Genomic DNA, 20,741 nt, shown 5'->3' with positions numbered 1-20,741 from the left:
CAAAGTATTTCATCGTCTTTGGGCAGCGAATGCACCCTTATTTTCTGATGGCCGCACACATATTTTCTCTCTTGAAACTATATTGAACCATGTTTTACATTTTCATATGCACTGTACCATGGTTGAAACAACTGAGAGCAGGATGCAAAGCTGACTATCATCATTCATTCATTATCACTCGAACTCACTCGAATTCATACGGCCGCCTCTCCGAATCAAAGGCTTGTCGCCCTCACTCTGCGGCGTTGGAAGGTGTCTCCCGCTGCTGGAGACCTTTCATCCATTGAATGGGACCCGGCAAGCAAGCGGTGCGTGCGCTCGATTGCGATTCTTTTTTTAAACCATCAATCATCAAAAGAAGTATCCATTAGTACGGATGAAATTATAAATATAGTATGGGTCAGTGTTGTTGTCAAAAACTATTGTGTTTATTGTATTTTGTATTTGTACGAATTTGGCAATGGCTGGGGAATGGGCATGTGCGGCATCGCTGTCGGCCAATCAGATAACAGTGACACTTATCCGTAACAGTGCTTTCGAACCACCAACGAGTTGGTTTTGAAAATCGATTCAACCAGAAAGGGAAGGGCCCTTTCGAGCGACGTTTAACACTGTGGTTCGGGTCTTCAGAGCGCACCAAAAACGGCGGTAGGAACTCGGCCCTTTGCCTGGGGACACGGTGTGCCAGTGCTGGCTGGGTTTGGAAACGTATTTTTAAAGGCAAATCAGACATTTTGGAATGGGGTGTATTCATTGGATTAATTATTTTGCAAATGTGGCACTAATTGCGAAAATGCCACTGCGTGACCTGCAGTTGTACCGATAGGTCTGGGAGAAACGCTTTGAGCACATTTCATCGTGAAGAATGTGATTTTAGAATTTCGCTCATGAGGTCTATTCCTGAATGCTACTCTAAGATTCGTTTGAATCATGTCGTCTGAGCCATCAACAGTGAAATGAAAGTAAAGTCCATCGGGACAAAATACGCTGTGAAAGGTCAATCTAATCTTTGTCAGTCACAATTCACGATCTTGCAATAATATACTCTGAACAGTCGATGCAAACCGTGAAGTTTGTTCTTTGAGAGGCTCTCATTATATAAGATAAGCAAAATCCTTTCATTCAGCCAAACAACGGACAGAAGAAGGATGCAGTAGCCTATGTTGATTTATTGGGCGGCCGGATTCTTCATGAACAAACAAACAAAAAATAATAATCAAAGTAAGCCAAAAAATAAGGGTTTCTTATTTTTTTTTGGGGGGGGGGGTTACTCATACTAAATCTGTGCTTCATTTATGGCCATACCTCAAGATATGAATGAATGTTTTTTTAAAGCATGCTCTTCACGTTATCAGAGTCCGCGGTCTATGAAATTATCTGCAGCTTGCATGTGAGAATTCAATGACAACGCTGGAAGAAAAAAAATGTACTGAAGATTGTTCACAATGGACAGCATCCTTAGCTCTCTGCTTCAAGACAGGCTTCAGACTCAGATTTTCTGGGATGGTATCTGAGTCTATTGTGTGTCAAGACAATGATGCATGTTGAAGACATGACAATCTTGAAGTGATGGAGGGGAAAAAAATTTTCTGCACAATTCCCCTTGTTTGAGTGGAGCTGCCAAGGCTGCGGAATGCTGCCAAAGAATAAAGGAGACATTTTCTTCTTGTTGAAAATAAATCTGAAAGGCAAACTTTCACATGAATCAGACTGAAGTTTTTCTTTGCAATGTGTGCCGAACACGTCTCAAGGCAAGTCTCAACTCATCGTTTTCTCAGCGAGGTCACAAGCGATATGAAAGAGGCAAACAATCAGCCGGGCTGCAAAACAATTCAAGGAAAATGGCCACAATTTCACAGATTTTTTTAACACCATTGGCTGCTTCAGTTGGCCAAAATACATCATGTATAGGTGCACTGACTCTGAATATTATGTGCTCTTTACCTACCTCTGTTCAGGTGAAGATGGCACCGTTGTTATGCTAGTCAACGTGTGTTCACCACATCTTTTCAGGAATGTAAACCATAAAATCACCTAGTTTTTTTTTTGGGGGGGGGGGGGGTTGTATGTACAATAGCTCAGCATTAAGTCAGTCGATGTCAATGCCATGCCGTTTTTTTAAGGGTTAATGGGAATAAATGTCTTTGAGTCATCACCATTTCACTTCTGCAGGATGTAAGGCCCCGATCTCCATCTCTCAGTGCTGAACTCTGACCCCAGATCGACCTATTCTTCCATCCTTACTGTTTGCACGACTCCCAGCAGGGAGGAGAGGAGCACAGAGATGGGCTCTGATGATCCAATCAATCCAAGAAAGAACATGGTCACGTTCCTTTTTATTCTTGAGACTTTATTTCAGTACATTTTAGTGTGTGATGTAGTTGTGCATAACTTGAAAACGTTCATATCTGGAAGAGAAACTCTGGGTAAAAGCTTATGTTTAAACAGTACTGTGCTGCACCCTAGTGGAGAACCTGTGAATTGCAGCATGAAAGCACAACAATGATCTTAGTAGTCAAGTCAACAGTATTTATAGAAGGGTGAAGAGTTGCGCCATACCCGTGTCAAATCCGACCTGGCCTGTCCAAATAATTGTTGGTTTGTTGTTACAACTGATAGGGAATCCTGGCGTGATGATTTGCTCATCATTTATGTCAGCATCTTAACACGGTCAGTGGGAGCAAAAGCTATATATGCGGGTCATTTGAAACCAAAGACAAATTTAAGTTTGCTGACTCAAGAACAGCAAGAGAACTTGCAATAATTACAGTTCTCAGATGACTTGATACATTTGTTGTTACAAATGCCACAACGTTCTGCGGTCAACTTATGTTAAAATAAATGGCACATATGGTACTTTATACTTTCAATGTTATCCTTTCAGAAATAGATTTTCTTAATTTATTACTCATCTAAATCATGATAAGGGATCATGAAAAGGCATTCGTATCATAGCATGATGAAGCGAGAATTGAGTTTATATTTTGGGTGACTAGACACCTTAACAATGTTGGACTGACTGAAAGAAAAAAAACTTTGACACCCAAGTTTAGCTGGCCAATTGTGTTTTTTAATTTTTCAAAGGAGCGACACATGGTTGGGCAAGCACCCACAAGTAAATGTTGAGACAACTGTTAGAAGAAGCATACAAAAGACCCCAAATTGGACACAAAAGAACAAAATATTTATTCACTTCTCTGTGTTGTGTATTTGAGTCGACATTTATTGATAATGTCTGTATTGAGCAACACGGGACACTAATTCCACAATGTTTTAAAATAAACACTCAATTTGGAAGCTGTCTGTTTTTGAGACTTTTGGTAGGTGAAGAGTCAGGACAGGTTCAATTGGTGCAATTCTGAATTCCAAATACACAAAAGGCATTGGATTTTTTTATTGTTGTTATTGTTTTGTTTTTTGCAAAAGGCAAATAAAAGACAAAGACAATTTTTCTGCAGTGTCCGTTCACCATTTTTCACTTTTAAAGGTATTCCGCACACACGGTCAAGTGCTTCATCCACCCCAATCCACTTTATTAGTGTCATATCCATACTGTCCTGTGGTCATAAATCAGTTTCAGTACCGGTCTCACTCGTGATACATGAGAATATTAGATACAAAGGTAAACGAACTGCTTCTTTCATTAGCTAGCGGCAACACAATTTCAAATAGTGACGCTCGCGTTAGAAATACATGTACATCATTTAAAAACAAAGTCACAGTTTGTAACATTGGTCGACGGCATTTAAATAAGTCCTGCGGCATATAAAACATAAGAACGATACATACAAATAGGGAAAGTATACGCAAGTTGTCCAACATTTTGTGCAGTTTGTTGTTCGATAGGTTTCCAGTGTTGTTCGGCGCGAGATGCATTTTTACATTCATCCACACGTGGACTCTGCATCGCAGAGATATCAGCTACACAAGGCACCTAACAGGAAGCAGCTACAAAGATCCGAAGCAGTGACAAGGCTGCTGTTCAGAGACAACAGGTAGAGAGAAACATTTCATCTATTTCTTTCAATTCATGTACTGGAGCGGCAGCGACGCGTGAAGATGAGGAGCCGGCAAAAGCGAAACTGGCGGTCACGTGGGATGGACCATATCGGCAGCGTCATCGCCACAGAGGCAACGACTGGAGGAGAGCGTGAAGGACAAGGAGAAAGAAAGAAAACGAGAGGAGGAAGGGGAATATTTTATGAAAAAAAAACCCCTGCTCTTCTGTGACCAAGGTAACACCATAACAGGCATATTGGCCGATTTACAGCACAATAAACCAGCTGTAGCCTCCATGATGTCACTTTGTCATTCTGCACCTCTGGTAAATATGAGCGGTGCAGTATTCACTCCACAACATCAAAGGCAACGAGACAGCGAGCGCAGTCACACAAGTACCACTGCTAGCGGAATATTCTTTGGAAAAAGGGCCACGATCAAAGGTTGACTAGTCAACGGTTGGCAGTATACATGCTATTAGAATGCCTACCACACAAAGGCAAAACGCAATACACACTGAAATATATGCAAGATGCTAGTTAGACTAGGGACACGGCGAAGCCTACAAGTGTAAACACGCAGTCCCCTGCCCTTGAGACACTTTTCTTACAGCGTTGCAGTGTGTCCTATGAAGTGTTTCTGGACAATGTGTTTGCACGCAGAGAGGACCAGTTTGTCCTGTAAAGACACAGAGCACACGGACAGTGAGAAAGAAGGAAGGAAGGAAGGAATGAAGGAGATGTTTGCTCAGGTCATAGGGGCTAGAAGTGCTCTCATGGTCATCATCGTCAAAATTTCAGTCTGCATAGAAGACAATGGCTGGTTAACCATCATAATACAAGAAAATAAAAACCCAACTATATCCCAACAATCCAATTGCACTTCAGAATTAAAGATGATTCCAGTGCTAATGTTGAGCTGCAAAGCTGTGACACTGAGCCCTGATCGGAATGTAGTCCTCTCCATAGTCATCCCACAATGCTTTGTGTCATGCTTGACTGCTGACTTGGCAACAGTCAACCCCTTGCAGTGTGGTGACGCATACCCGCTATTCGCGACATGTTCTGTTACTCCAGCGTAGTGACATCGGAAAATTAGCTTAGCACAGCTCGACTTGGAAATCCTATTTGGTCCATTTGAATAGGATTCAGTTAGTTCTGCTCACGACACTGTTTTATGACAATTCAGAAATTAGACCAAAGTCTCTGGTCCAGCCCGACTGAAGGTTTGGCCCTGCTTTGACGTGCGGTTGACATCGGTGAATCCCAGCAGAGGGGTGAAGGTGCAATAATCTGGGGGCCTCTGCCAGCGTGTCACCATGGCTTTCTTGGTAAAAGGTTCAGACCTTGTAGGGTTAGGCGTGTTCCTGTGGATGCCGGAACCTCGACGGCGGCTGCCAGCATTGGGAGCAGCGTGGATAGATGACAGGGGGGTGAACTCGGAAAGCTGACCCTTGTATACTTTATCGGCATTCTGTGTGGGGATCAAAACGGAGAAAAAAAAATCAATATAAATATGGAAGGTTGCCGAGGAGCTACTGTACACTAACATCCCAGTTGGGTTCAGAGTTTCAAAAGCGTGCCTCGGGCTAAATCCCTCACTGAGCAGTACTTGATGTTTTTACTTTGATTGATCAACTTGGAAATTTCGTGTACTTTTGCAGTGTCCTCATGAACAATGAACCATGCCAATAGAAACCCAAGAGTGGTGAGCCCTGTGGGCGTTTTGGGCGGAAGGAAGCACTCAGTCACCAGAGGGCCCCAGAGATCAAAACATATCAAACCACCGAAACAGCCAACACACATGCACAACCCCCACACCCACATACACACACACACAATAGAAGCTTTACCATGCTGAAGCCCTCTAGGCTTGTGTGACAGCTAGACCACCTAGCAAGGAGTCAGAACTCAGGCAGGCTTCGGCCTCCTCATAAGCTCTACTATCCGTCACATGCTGCATACACGAACACACACCACACACACACAGGTTTATATCAACATGTTTTTTCTCTTCATAGCTGAATCCAGACGCGACTTCTGTTTCATGCAAATGAGCAGAGCAAAAGGAATGTGGTCGGGAAGAGGAAGTGAAGGAAAGGAAACGCAGCGGACGGGTCACCTCAGGGCAGGATTAGAAACTGATTCTGCTGGAGGTCTGAGACAGCATAAAGATGGTGGAAGGCTGAGAGGCTAGGCACCGACGTTTCATCTGCCAGGGGAGCGCAATTGCAGGAGGGAGAAGGAGGAACCAGGAGGTCAGGTAATGAAGAAAGGAAGGGAAGGGCAGAAAGTTCACAGCTCAGAAGATCACTAAGATCTATCCATAGATGTGCAGTATTTTAGTGATCCAGTCATTCAAACTGAAGGTAAAAGTGAGAGAAACATTTTAGGATCATTCAGGTTGAATGAATATTAGCTCGCTTCAAGTCGAGGGAGATGAGAAGGTTTTGATCACAGATCGTATGGAAGAAGCTCACTGCCGCAGCGAGTCAGACGACATTTCTAACTGGCCAATGAATGCGCCGGGGCTGAAAGGATTGGACAAGGTTAAGAAAACAATTTCAAAATCAACACTTTCAGTACCAAATGTCAATCACACCTACAGTGTAAGTGCAAACACAAATTCTATTGCACTGATCTGAAGTGAAGTCACAGAGCAGAGGCAAGCACGCAGACAAAGCTGACTGACTCGCACCCGCGAGAGCAGGAACATAGATACGAATCCTGCATACATCTGCTGAGCCACAGCCACCGATGAGACACAACATTGTCACGGTCTTACCAAACTTGAAAGCGCACAATTAATGCTGGAAGCCAATCTGCTAAATTGGGCAAAAGGAAGGCGTTACTCGCTCGTGACTCGTACAACCAGGGCAGAGCTTACCTGTATACGTTCAGTGGTAGTGGGCCAAAGAGACCTCCAGATGACCTTCTTCAGAACATCTGGCAGAAGACTGGATATAATCAACAGTACTATGCTCAGCCATGCAGGGCCACTAGACAACATCTGCATGAATACATAGTACATCCTTTGGTAGTTGAGGAAGGGCCTGCAGGACACAAGACATTTCGGGACAACCAGTCAATCAGAGAGAACAGCTCTCAACATTACAGAGCAAAATGAGAAGGGGGGTCAATGGGGGTGGTGGGATTGTACAAAGCCTACCAGATGATTCCTCCCCACAGCAGAGAGAACACCACAAAGAAGATAAGCGAGCCCCATATTACAAAGTGGTTGATCCAGGTCCAGTAATGTGTATCAAGGGCCAACTGGAGGCAGGGAAGATATGTCAATGTGTGTGAGCGCGTGTGTGCATTTGTGTGGATATGGGATACCTTGAATGTAACTATGAAGACCAGCACTGTAAAGACCAGCGTCCCAAAGGTCCAGTTTCCAAACATCTGCCGGGAGAAAAACAAAATATTGTAGCCGTTTGCTGTCTCAAATCACTTTAATTCGGCAAAAACAAACGCTGAACGGTAAAACAGACAAGAACATATCAATGATGAATGTGTGCGTAAAATCAACACGCGTCAATCAATCCACAGATGGTCAACAGCGACATGAGGGAGGGACAACATGTTGACACAATGTTGGGTCATGAAATAAGCAACAACCAACAAGAAATAAATAACCCTGCTATATTTTTTGCTTTTTATTGTTTTGTTCTACACAAAGTAAGAAAAAACATTTTGCAAGTCGAATCCATTTCAATTGTCTCATCATAAGCGCTAATGGCCATTAGTGGATGGAATAAAACAAACAACATAAAGGTGCCAAGTGGGCTTTCACACTTCGCTTCCCTGTACTTCATCAGCAACAACAAGAATCCTCCCCCAGTCCTAACATCTTTTTGTTGAGAATGGATGCAGGCAAACAGCTTCTCATTGTCACATGTAAATACCTAATCATATTATGTTCTGTCACACACATACACTGTCAGAAAAAAAGCGTGACATTTATGATACCTTTTAGGGTCCAATGGCTTGTCACTGGGGCAGTACCTTGTAGCATTCACTTCGGTTGTATCTTTTAAACAAGGTTCGTATTGGGACCCTTAAAATTTGTACCGTTTGTGGAGAAATGTGTATCATAGAGTATTTTTTTTTTATCTTAGAGTACATATTTGTACTCATTATAGGCAAAACTGTAACTAAAAGGTACAGTACATCATATTTGGCTGCAAAGGGCGCCGTCTGGATCGAGGATGGACAACATGATAAAAATGATTCCCCTACCAGACCTGATCATTTTCTAGTTGTAATTATGTGCTTTATCCATATCAATTTGTGTAGCACCAGCAACTATTTACCTCTATAAGAGAAGAAAATCACGCTAGCGACAACCCTGTCAACATACAGAAGAAAGGAAAGCATCTACCTTGTATATATCAAGATGTTCACAATCACATGTACAGGTGTAGCACTACATGCTGAGCGCATAGTGAAACACGGGTAGTGAACACGCTTAAGAGAAAATGATTATCCGTATAGCGTACCACAAAGGATCCTGGGAACTGAAGATTGGTAAAAAAAATACTAAAGTACTGTACACAGACAACAATAGGTTTTCTTCGCAAGAACCCTTGTCAGTTCAATGAAGTTTCACATTCCCAGTCTATATGACTACCCTTACTGTTTTTTTTTAAGAGCATTCAATACAACAGTGAGCTCTTTTGAAAGACATCCGTCGAGGCCTTGCACTTGTTTGCACCCTTACATGCGACCATAAATGTAAAGATACGGTCCTTTTACCAATTTGTGAAACTGATTGTCCCTAGGGCTAGGTGAACCCTACAGGGTACATGACAAAAATTTGTACCTTGGAGAACAAAAAGTGGACCACCTACGGTACCCGTTTTTCTGACAGTGTATCCAAATTGTAAAAGGGAGGTTTAGAATAAGAGTAAACATGGGTGTGAGTGAATATGCACCTAGCCTACAGCTGTTGTATCTACAGCAAGCACTGAGAGAAGGGACATGAGATGAGAGGTGAGTGAGCGGGCAATGGTTGGTTCTGTATGAGGCAGTGTGACTGGGTCAGACTGGGGCTCTTGGAGGGCCGACAGTGAGTTGCGGGCACGCTTACCATCTGTGTGTTGGTTGTCATTAGCTGGGAGGAGGAAAAGAGAAGCATAAAGAAAAGGCAACAGAAAGGTAAGAGAAGAGGAAAACGAAGGCCAGCAAAAGAAAATCATAACAGCTAAACCACAGTTTGGCGCCTGGAGGAAAAAAAAAAAAAAAAAAAAAGAACTGATGCAAAGAAAAATAATCAAGAAGCTGACAAAGTTTGAGGACGGTAACATTGGTTACGAATGAAAGGTGGCAGACAGATGGTGGTGACATTTGAGCAGACAGTCTACTCTAAAAACTCTGACATCTAACACCCATCTGGCATGACAGCAAATCTGCAGATGGACATTGAAACCAAGATTAAACTACCGGTAGTCAAGACAACAGACTCAAATTGTTTGTGACTCGTCGCCTGACATTGTACTACCTGCTATTATTCCATCCCCATCCCACTCTGTCTTATTTATTCTTATTATTACTATTATTATTATTGTTGTTTTGGTAACCTCAATGGTAACTTAAACTAGACAAAGCAAGAGTGTTGTTGTGGACACGCTGGTGCTACCTGTCCGTTGCTGGTAAAGGTGGCGTTGTCAAACAGGAAGTAAGCACCAAAGAATATCACAATGGCATCATATACACCTAAGAGAGTCCAATAAATGAAGATGGGCCACCGCAGTAATGAATTCTTGGCAATGTCCCTGTGAAGGTAAGGAAAAACCATGACCATGAGCAAAAACACACCTACCGGTACTCATCAATACTTCATTGACTCCTGATGGAGAAGCTCCAGATCAGGATGTGATGTGTTCATTTGACAGAGTTACTTTTGATTCATCAAATACAGTTCATTCCAGTTTACGGTATTCTTTGGAACAGTTACCGTTGTGTCCGAAATGACCAGACAACGCTTTCAAACGAAGCATTTCAAATATAGTAACTCAAGTGAAATTCAAGAGTAGATTTTCAGACCAAGAAAAAAAGTGGTAGTCACAAATTACAGCCCATTTATGCACAGTATGTGGCTTAAAAGTGGTATTTCCATTCTGGTTTATTTAATTTTAGTGGTGTGTAGATGTAGGCAAAATAATCAAACTATTTTTCACTGTCCAATCACTTCTGGAACTACAGATATTGGTAGCTTTTACTGGTAGTGCATGTATGTGTGTGTGTGTGTGTGTGTGTGTGTTGTAGTCACTCAGAAAACACCCATGTCAGATGAGCACAGTCGGTAAGCCAATTATGGTGAGCTCCAACCTGTATAGGGACGGGTCCTTCTTCAGGATGTCCATGTTGATGTGCTGTTCAATGAGACTGTAGACCAGAATGGGCAGGGAAGTGAAGCTAATGTTGTACAGAGTCAAGTAGGCTGTATCATAGAGTGGCTGAAAATGAGGAGAGACACGATGAGTGAGACATTTGATCATTTGTGGTGTCTTTCTGTGCTTCGCTGTGCTTGTGCGAGTGCATCCCTACCTGTTGTGAGAAACCACAGAAGAACTGGTATAGAAATTGCGGGAAGATGAAACAGACATTCTGCAGGAATAGAAGCATAAACTCGGTCGGTCCATCCCCCACCTTGCATGAAAAGAACACGCCATCCACACTACAGGTACCCATACCTTGTAAAAGAAGTATTGCACAAGTTCAGAGATGCGTATGTAATAATAATGTCCATGGACAAGCAGAATCTTCTTCAGGTGTTTGAATTTGGGAATGGCATAGTCGCTGTTCCTCACTGCTTGACGTCCTTCTTTACCCATGATACCTGAGGGACAAGGCCATTTATGTTGGCCCCTGAACTGATTCTCAATTTTAAATGCTTAAAAAAAAGTGTTCACCTATGCCAACATGAGCTTCGAGGATCATGCTGACATCATTGGCTCCGTCTCCAATGGCAAGTGTGATTGGATGCTCCTTGGAAGTCTTGATCAGCTTCACAATCTAGAAAGGTCAAAAATCAGAATAACGAGTGCAAACCAGTGAGCCTTGCTCTTCTATTTTAGAATATGAAATTGGTCAATTCCGAGGCAGAGGTTGCCTTTGTACCTGCGCTTTCTGAAGCGGCGCCATTCGACAGCAGAGGACAGCACTGCAGTTGCGGCAAATTTCTAGGAAAATCTCTTTGTAGTTTCCGGAGTTTGAGTCCTCCTGGCCTGGCTTCATTACCGTTGAGAGGGTTGCTCCATCGATGATGAGGCCATAGTCCATGTAGTCACCTGATAAACTGCACAGTCACAAGACCGCAAGATCACACTGTGTGCTACCTAAGCGACTTCTGGCTGCAATTCTCCAAAAGCCGCAGACATCTTTCAAAACACACCCAGAAACGTCCCTGCTCATGCCGCCATGCTGCCTGAGGACGGTTCTGCTCAGATCAAATAGGACATCGTGAAGGCTCTGCTCCTCTGTGCGCTTGGTGGTCAGCTCCAGGATCTGCGTGTTGCGGTGGAAGAGCTTGCTGGCATAGCAAGTGGCGGCTGCCGTCTCCATCTTGTCACCTGTCAGCACCCACACCTTCATTCCAGCTTTGTGCAGGGACTCAATGGTGTCTGCCGCTTTTTCTTGGAGTCTGCAAAGGTCAAGTTTGAGGAAGGGTCAAGCAAGTAGCGCATCAAGAGGGTTGACTATTTCATTTGTTATGGCTACACTGAACAAAATTATGAGCCCTTTTGGCAAAGATCGAAACGTTTTTCTACATCCACAAAAGGCCATTTTCCTGAAATATTGTTCCCAAGTCTGTCTAAATCTGTGTTGGTGAGCATTTCTCCTCTGTCGAGATAATCACCTCGCAGGTGTGGCGTATCAAGATGCTGAGTGGACAGCCTGATTATTGCAAAGATGTGCCTTAGGGTGGCCACACACAAAAAAAAGGCCACTCTGAAATGTGCAGTTTAGCATGCTGACACAGATTTGGACAAGTTTGGAGGGAGCGTGCAATTGGCATTCGGACTGGAGGAATGCCCATCAAGAGCGTTTGCCTATGAATTGAATATTCATTTCAAGCCTTCTCCGAAGGCGTTTCAGACAATTTGGCAGTACATCCAACGCAGGCCGTGTGTCTCCGCAGCAGCCCAGAACCTCCACATTCGACCTCTCAGCAATAGGGGGGGCACACTCTGAACTGTTTGCCAGTCAATCGGAAGGGCACGTGTAGACAAGACAGTCATTGACACTCACGATGGGCTTGAATTTAACCTATGGCATGCATGCTTTAGGCTCAGGTGAAGAGAACATTCAAACGCCACACACAGAGTTCAGAGCCACGATTACCAATATTAAATCCCCAAATGAGTTCAGACGAGCCCAAATTGAATGCTGACACCTACCTGTCTTCCACAGCAGTGGCTCCTAGCAGGATGAGGTCTTTCTCAATAATGTCATAAGCCTCCGCCAGACGTTTATCCCTGTCCTGTAGTGCCAACTTGGCTTGACTCAAAAGTAAGCACACCTCCTGGTACTGCGCCGGACTGAGCGGCCGGTATGCCACACAGAGTGTCCGAAGACCCTCCTTGGAAGAAATCCAGTTGGCACGTGATGAATGCAGAGTGGATATAGAGTGCAGTATGTCTTTTGAGTATGCGTGTCTGCTCTCACCACTGCATTGTGCTCCACCCGAGCTCTGACTTGATCCACCTTGCCTGATATAACCCTTGGGAAGATGGAGGAGTCTGCTCCTTTGCAGAAAAGGTACAGTTCACCTGGAGACATGGGCAAATAAACAAAAAAGAAGAAATATATAATATGTACGGTATATAAATCTGATGAGAAACCCAAACAGAAGATCCTTATTACCGGTGCTGGCCCTGACAATGACGCTCATCCTCCTTCTGACAGAGTCAAAGGTCAGAACTTCCAGGAGTTCAAACCTGATTGGGTAACAACATTGCATCCAATTAGCCATTTCATAGATGCAGATTAATAATCCTCTGCATGCAGAGAGATTTAAAAAAAAAAAAAAAAAGTATCAAGGAGGGACACGAACCTCTCAATCTCCTCTTCCCGGTTCAAGATTTCCATGTGACTGTCTTTGAGTCTCAGATACGTGAAGCCAAGTCTTCAGCACAACAAACATATTGCAACACACAAATTTTAAAAGAAGAGTTTTTACGCAAGGTCGCATAAATAATTTTGACCAAACGATTCATGTGCATGTAAGGCACCTCTTCATGCCCTCTACAAGCGCCACCTCATCCGGAGAGGACGAGATGTAGAAGGAAGTGGACTTGCCAAGGTGGATGCCCTGCTTGATGCCATCTACCGTCTCCTCCTCTTTCACTTGCACAGTGTGGCATAAGCACAGCGCACGGAAAAACAACTCCTCGCGCTGCTATTGTTTTGAGAGGCAACACAAGTACTCCCACTTACTTCAAGACAAATACTGCAGACAGACAGTCGATTTGTGTCCTCACTCACCCTGGCCTCAGGACCCGGTGATGTGTCAATCATGTCCATGCTGTCTGCACCAGGCAAAACCTAAATACATGAAAGAATGAATTGAGGCAGTAAGGGATGCCAACATTAATTTCACAATCGTTTGATGACAAAAAGAAAATACAAGAGTTGTATTATCACCTGTCCATTACAAATAGCTTGGGCGACATAAACATGTCCATCCACACAGCACTCGATGAACTCCATGTTGTTCTCTGTCAGCGTTCCTGTCTTATCAGTAAACACATACTCCACCTGGAGAGAAGAATTCAAGGCTACATCGATGAACATGCCAACTGGAGAAATGTTTTCACAAAGGGCAAGACAATGGAGAACCTGTCCCAGCTCTTCATTCAGGTCCGATGTGTTGACCACTGCTCTCTCGCCAAGCTCCTGGTCAAACATCTCATCATCCCACATCATGAAATAGGAGCCCAGGAACTTCTGCATCTCCACAGTGACGTACATGGAAACGGGGATAATGTAGTTGAATAAGACCATGAAGGCCAGGAAGTCTGTGAAGGCTCTGATCACCTGTGGAGGCAAGAGGAGACCGTGAGAAGCGTCAAAAGGAATAGATAACCCTTAAAGATAAAGAAATAACCAGCAGTGTGGAATGCTGCGTTTACCAGACTCACAATGTTTCTCTGCCTCGCTGCCTCAGTTCTCTGATCGTACCAGGGCTCGTCTCTGATGGGGTCAGCCTGCCACGCATATTTTAGCACTGTGTTGACAAAGGCCTTGCTGATGAGAATGCATAGGTAGACCACCAAATAGGCGTTCATTGACCTGCCAATACAAAACCTGTTAAATCCCCATACTAATCCTCTGCACCAAATGTGTTTGGATATTAAAGCCGATGTAAAGGCAACGGTGGATGAGGGGGTTAGCCGAACTGCCTCACAGTTCTGAGGTTTGCCGTTCAAATCCGGTCGCTGGCTTTCTTATGTGGTGAATGCCATGTTTTCCCCGTGCTTGTGTAGATTTCCTCTCATATTCAAAAACACGCCTCAAAAGGTAAATGAAATGTTCTTAATTATCCGTGGGTGTGAATGCGAGTCTCAAGGGTTGTTTGTCAATATGTGGCCCGCCCTCGGCTGGTGACCAGTCCAGGGTGTATCCCGCCAGCGCAACCCTAGTGAGGATAAGCGCCTTGGAAAATGGATGAATAGATGGAACATTCCACTAAATCGGGTTGAAAAATGAAGGCTCCAGATTTCAGTCGGTGTAGTTCCAGAAGTTGTGTGGATAGGAATGGAAAGAAAAGCTTACTTTTCTACTGCTGAGCGTTTCTGAGACTTGGACTGGTAGTTAAGAGCCATCTTTGTTTCCATCCCAGTGTAGATGGCAACTGCTGAAATAAGGAAATGGCAGATATATTGGTTCGATGAGAACCTTCTCTTAAGGGAGTACTGACAAACAACATTAACAAATATGATGGTGAAATCTTCTGCCTTTTTGTTAAATTACCATAAATGCACTCTGTGTTCTTCAGTGTGGCTCCTCTGAGAAGCAGGTTCTCCGATCCCAATGGCCTGTGAACAGTCACAATTGTTATTATGGCCTTTTCAGGTGCATCGGAACTTTGTTATGCGGGAAAAACTTGCAATGTGTATTTATTGTTGTAGCACAACGTTGATTATAAAGCATGCGAGACAGCACTATATCCTGTATGTGAAAGGTACAGATGGTAATATTACCTTGCCACTGGCTCATTGTTCATGTAAATGTTGATGCGACCAACAAACCTACTCAGAAAAATAAATGAATAAGAAGAAATATGTTTGGGAAAATGAATTTCTGGCTGGTGTACGCAGCAGCAGGTTTCACTGACTTGTACAGGTCTGGCTGTGGTTGTTCACATTCGATGGTCGCATGGATTGAATCCACCTCCTTCTCAGCGTTATAAGCTTTGGTGTCCTGCACTGCATAGTATGTCTGTGGAAGAAATACAAAACATTCTCGGCACGGTCAAACACTTGACATGAGATAGGCGGGCCGTGTCAAGTAAACGTCCAGCATAATAAATGCTCACGCACCTTGTGACTGCTCTCGCCATCCAGACTGGCTGTGGTGACATGGCAGGTTCCATCATCCCGGGATGAGGACAAGAGAATGAGATCACAGGGGAACGATTCATCTTCCTTCACAAAGACTATGTCTCCCACCTGAGGCAAATCCAACCAAGAGGTATTTATTATCTCATTCATTTGCAATAGGTCTGAGTGCATTTGTGACCCAAAACCTGAGACACAGTTACGAGGGGGGGTGCAAAAGTACAGTAGGTCCAGTGTACACTTTTTATCATGAAAAAACAGGAGCTTTATCAATGGCCTTGTGAATATAATGGCCATTCATCGGGCCCCTGTAACCGATACAAGATACGATACGAGATAAAGAAGATACGAGATAAAGAAGGAAAACAACTTGGTACAACGCTCACACCTTTGTACAGTACATACTTTTGCACCCCCTTTGTATATGTGTATGAGTCAGAGGGCGAAACCTTAATTTGGTATGAGTCAATAGAATATGCTGTTCGGCGTAAGAGTGACTGATTTGGACACACATATGCACACAAACACACCCGCAGTTTGCGACTCTGCTTGCAGATCACTTTGCCATGTTGCAGTACGTGGACGGGACACTGGTTGACAGCCTTGTCCGCTTTGTGTCTCAGCCAGTCCTCATAACCCTGAGAAATAGAGATGGCGGATGGTGACAAAGGCCATGGCATGGCATGACATCAGGCTTTCGGGCTTCCCACCTGCTTGATAGCTGTAACTGTGATGACAAAGAAGAGCGGCAGTCCACTGGTGACAGGACTGGTGGGTGTGTCAATGATCAACTAAAAAAACAACGGAAAGACATTTCGCAGTATGGAAATCGGCCGCAACAGTGACATTAGCTCAATGACAACAAGCAGTGCCCTTTAGTTCACTTCCATTTTATGATGGGGATGGAATGGCAAGAATGCAATAGGTACATTTTATGACACAAACTTGACAAAGCCAAGAAGAAAAAAAAACATCTCATGTTTGATGACTTTGGTTGCAGTCGGGCAATTACCGGTAATCGAAATTTGAAATATCGCAGAAAAATGATTCATGTGCCAAACGGCTGCGTGTGTGGGCATTTTTCCAATGTTATGTAGGTATCCTGAATGCATGTTCCTTGTGCGGCAAATGTTTGATGTTATATACTACTGACGGCCGTCCCTGAGCATGCTTTACGCTGTTTCATGACACCCCAGTTGGAGTTTACTGTAAAACTAATGACTATAAAAACAAATATCTAGTGGTGTCTATCACTATACTATAAAGACACATTTCCTTCCCAATATGTTACAAAGTAATTATATTAATGGAGCTGGGACAGACGACATTTATTTTTATTTATTCTTTTTTTCTAATTGTAGTTATTTTGATACATTTTTATTTATTATTCATTTATTTTTTTGTTTTTTCTTTCAAGTTACATTTAAAGTTGAGTTTAAAGTTGGAGCAGGACACATTTCCACATGGTATGATATGAAATAGGGCCCCAAGGTCGCATGTTAGCCCAGTAAATAAATAAAAATCTGAACTACAAAATAAGATGAAAATCAAAACAATTAAGAGATAAGGGAGATGCTAATGCACGATAACAATGTGTGGAAAGATGCATTGCGGCAAGGGTGTGGATGCATGAACATGTCAGAGGCCTGAATTCCAAATTATATTTAGAAGATTATCTTGTTCTTGTGTTCAAAGTGCAGGGATGAATGGGTATGAGTCGAGGATGACAGTTTTGCTAGTTGAATGATACGTTTTTTTGAAATCAATAAAGTATCATTTTCCTTCGCCAGTCATTTCAATATCAATTAAAATAATCATGATGATCAGTATTACTTTTCCAATTTTTATGTAGCCTTACTTTGTAATATTCTACAGACGCCTGGTGCCACACTAATATGATGTCATGCAATTTACACAGAGGATGCAGCTATGACCATCATGTCTATACAACCTGATGAGGGTTACTGTCATTGTTCCAAACTGAACCATTGGTGAAAGACCTTGTCATGAAAATGCAATCAAATCAATGTAATGTTACCTGAACCAGAAAGATGATGAGAAAGTAGAAGTTGGCAACTCTCCTGAACTGCTCAAACATATTCTTGGGGATGAAGTTCCAAAATGTGTACTGGGAACACAAAACAGTAGTCAGTTCAGGCATCTGGGACAAATAAAGTAAAATGCAAAACCGTTTAAATGCCGAGAAGTCTTGACGAGTTTTACACCTGTTGCCAACAGCATGGGCAATCCATTAGAATGAGTGAACAATAAAGTTCACTCATTCTAATAGATTGAGTGGATTTGATTAAGATTGTAATCTCTATTGTGTTGACCACAAAATCGGTTGATCCGAAAATATATACCTTGTAACCATTCATTCATTAATCAATAATTATTATTTAGTTTGTTCGTTTGTTTGTTTGTTTCTTTCTTTCTTTATTTATTTATTGCCGTGCTCGCAACCAATGTTCTGGGTTGCCGCGTGCAGCGGGAAGCTTGAACCTCTCTTCTGGCAACAGAAACAGCTATACATGGATTATGCCTAATGTTTTCATTCTTTAAACAGTCAAAATTAAAGTTTTATGTCATGACTGCAAAACGAGACAAACATGTAGGTAGGTGCAACAGGTTACCACTGCACTATGATGGGTAAGGTAGGTTTATTTCATTCATTCCTTTTTACTCATTCAGCTCGGATCACGAGGACAGAAAATTAGCCCCAGAAAGACTCTCCACTTAATCCCATGGCTCAAAAAGATCATTTTAAGAGATATTGCTGCTGCGTGTGGTGTGTTCAGGCTGATCTGGAAGGACATTTGGGTAGCTCCAATCTCAAATTGGGGATATTCAACATGTTGGATTGTTTAGGCCTGAGACTTGACACCGTGTGAGGTGTCCCTCGAGGACAAACAGGCAGCCATTCGGAAAGCGAGTTGGCGAGGAAGCACGGTGAGAAATACAAAATCAAAACAAACATGGCTCCACAGAAAGTCTGTGCTTGCGCTCTCACTCAACACCTCCTTTTCTTTTTATGTTGCTTTTTTTGGGGCTAAAAAACTATTGCCACAATGCCGCCTCTTTGTCCGCCATGCTCGTTTCCTCTGAAGTGAGTTTTAATCTTGAGAAGCTTTGTGTTGGAATATCTGTCAATCCAATCGGTTTGTGTGTTGTACAAATGTTGTACCTAAAAACTGGTATACCCGTGATTTCTATGTGTGTGCGTGCGGTCAGGGTTAGGGGCGATTCCTTGAGTGGTCGATGGAATAGAACAAAGGATAATTAATTCCAAACACATTTGTATGTGACAGCCTTAAGTGCAATCTTCGGCGATCACGCACAACGCACACACCAACAGCACACAATGTCTGTCTCAGTGAGCACGCAATTTAGCGTCTCCCATTTGGCATCTTAAATCGGGTCCTGTGTGACTGGCCCTCTTGTGCTTTCACTGACCTTAGAGGAGACTATCCTGTTGTCTGGAAATCTTTGTTGTATGAAGGCTTCCGCCCCTGGAGGAGGCTTCTTGTGTCCAATGTAGATTGTCCTACTGTCCACCCAGTTCTCCTCACCTACACACTGCAGGGGAATTCATAAAATATACAGATTGTACAGCGCATTCAAAGAAGCTTTATTGTTAAACTTATATTGAGTGTCCCACATATTAAAGCCTGATTTCAACAGCAGGATGTCATGTGACGCCTCACGCTTTTCTGTCAAATAATCAAGATGAAGGAGCTATTTGTCCTCAATGAACAGATATACAGTCGCGTGTGATCAATTCTGGTATGTCGACGATGCCAACTTTCATTCCCGCAGTCACCCACAAACGACAAAGTGTAAAAATTGCAAACGAAACTGCTATTTCTCCCATTTTGACCTCATCTTTGTCTTTTCTTGAGTGGAATCGTTCTCCGGTCCTATTACTAACTTGCACAATGCTAACACAGTTTTTGCCTCACAATGACATTGTTGTACGCACTAACAACTACAGGTGTGCTGGGTGCCGTATACTAACACTGTTCTTCAACCTGAACTATAGAATCAGATGTTAACATGAAAATGGAAAGGTGTATAGACAGCAGCCTTTTATGACCGGATGAATTTTGCTCAACTCAAAATGTGCAGTGTGAATATGGCAAAAATGCTAATAGAATTAATACGGTGGCGGGCATTGTTCCTGTTGCACACCAGTCGAAATAAAGCTGACTAATCGCTCTCTGTCTCACTTCAAATCAATCAATCTTGAACATAAATACTTGTGAATGCTTGTTATGCATGCATGGCTTTTCATTCGCCGTCTTTTTGGGTAAGTGGTTAGCATGTCTCCCGCCTGGTTCAAAGATTTGGGGGTTGAATCTCAGTTCTGGCCTTCCTTGTGCACTATGCATATTCTCTCTGTGCTTCCATGCGCTTTCTGGCCGTACTGTGGCTTCCTCCCCCATTCCAAAAACATGCATGGCAGGTTAATTGAAGACTTATAATTGTCCACAGTTGTGAAAGTGAATTCATTTTTTTCTGAACCTGTCCTGTGACTGACTGCTGAACAGTCCAGAGTGTACCATTGGTGCACCCAGCAGCATACTGGGATATGCTGCTAGGTGCACTCACGACCCTGATATGGAAAAGTGTTTTAGGAAATACATGGATAGATGGGTTTCTTTCATCAAAATAAAATGATTGCAGTTTGTTCAGGGTCAAGGGTCTCCACTTTGCTCGACTCGGCTGTAGCACTTGACTTCATTTTGTACTTATTTATGTTGCTAAGAAAGTTACGTCAAAAATAACATAAGCAAACTCTTAATGTATGCCTGTCGCGTCAAAAATTAGGCAGGTCGCCCGCTGCCGCACCATCATTGTTCCTCATGGACTATGCATAAGCTATTCTACAGCCCTGGAAAGTAGTCACGACAAAATTTATTAATTTTGTCACAATTAGCAAGTAAAATGTCTCCTGAACTGTTTTATTAAACACTGCGTTCGTGGGTGACAGTGACACTTGGACTGATGTACCTTGCTGTGATTTGTGATGACAAGTGATTGATCGTCCAGGTCCACTGCCGTCTTAGGGCTGCATGTGCTTTCCATCATCGGCCTCTCTCTGGAAGGCTCCTAAGGTTATAGTCTCCCCGCTATCGATTGAGTTCAACTTCCACCGGCAGTCAAGCTTTTTGCAGAA

At 43.0% G+C, this 20,741-nt stretch overlaps 1 protein-coding gene across 10 annotated transcripts in view; it reads right to left on the bottom strand.

Annotated features, from left to right (window-relative positions):
- Positions 1-3,048: 3,048 nt before the first annotated feature.
- atp11a (ATPase phospholipid transporting 11A) overlaps positions 3,049-20,741 on the bottom strand; it is a 33,135-nt gene continuing 15,442 nt past the window's right edge. For 2 of the 10 annotated variants that reach the window (XM_052057576.1, XM_052057578.1), the window contains 30 exons: positions 19,019-19,141; positions 17,604-17,693; positions 16,276-16,356; positions 16,096-16,203; positions 15,548-15,676; positions 15,343-15,446; positions 15,209-15,256; positions 14,979-15,043; positions 14,781-14,862; positions 14,147-14,297; positions 13,845-14,042; positions 13,650-13,763; positions 13,491-13,550; positions 13,238-13,404; positions 13,060-13,131; positions 12,870-12,943; positions 12,672-12,775; positions 12,404-12,585; positions 11,398-11,646; positions 11,124-11,301; positions 10,916-11,018; positions 10,697-10,842; positions 10,551-10,610; positions 10,332-10,459; positions 9,640-9,775; positions 9,091-9,114; positions 7,338-7,403; positions 7,168-7,271; positions 6,886-7,051; positions 3,049-5,472 (listed from right to left, as the gene is read on the bottom strand). In XM_052057576.1, the coding sequence (XP_051913536.1) occupies positions 5,191-5,472; positions 6,886-7,051; positions 7,168-7,271; positions 7,338-7,403; positions 9,091-9,114; positions 9,640-9,775; positions 10,332-10,459; positions 10,551-10,610; positions 10,697-10,842; positions 10,916-11,018; positions 11,124-11,301; positions 11,398-11,646; positions 12,404-12,585; positions 12,672-12,775; positions 12,870-12,943; positions 13,060-13,131; positions 13,238-13,404; positions 13,491-13,550; positions 13,650-13,763; positions 13,845-14,042; positions 14,147-14,297; positions 14,781-14,862; positions 14,979-15,043; positions 15,209-15,256; positions 15,343-15,446; positions 15,548-15,676; positions 16,096-16,203; positions 16,276-16,356; positions 17,604-17,693; positions 19,019-19,141 (3,594 nt within the window). In that variant the 3' untranslated portion in view covers positions 3,049-5,190. Of the gene's footprint in view, positions 5,473-5,851; positions 6,211-6,885; positions 7,052-7,167; positions 7,272-7,337; positions 7,404-9,090; positions 9,115-9,639; positions 9,776-10,331; positions 10,460-10,550; positions 10,611-10,696; positions 10,843-10,915; positions 11,019-11,123; positions 11,302-11,397; positions 11,647-12,403; positions 12,586-12,671; positions 12,776-12,869; positions 12,944-13,059; positions 13,132-13,237; positions 13,405-13,490; positions 13,551-13,649; positions 13,764-13,844; positions 14,043-14,146; positions 14,298-14,780; positions 14,863-14,978; positions 15,044-15,208; positions 15,257-15,342; positions 15,447-15,547; positions 15,677-16,095; positions 16,204-16,275; positions 16,357-17,603; positions 17,694-19,018; positions 19,142-20,741 lie in introns of all 10 variants that reach the window. The other 8 variants (XM_052057583.1, XM_052057584.1, XR_007961330.1 and 5 more) reach the window with 8 other exon arrangements.

The sequence above is a fragment of the Hippocampus zosterae genome, chromosome 2, assembly GCF_025434085.1.
Source record: "Hippocampus zosterae strain Florida chromosome 2, ASM2543408v3, whole genome shotgun sequence".
Classification (NCBI taxonomy): domain Eukaryota; kingdom Metazoa; phylum Chordata; class Actinopteri; order Syngnathiformes; family Syngnathidae; genus Hippocampus; species Hippocampus zosterae.
This window is presented reverse-complemented; position numbering and strand designations above follow the sequence as displayed.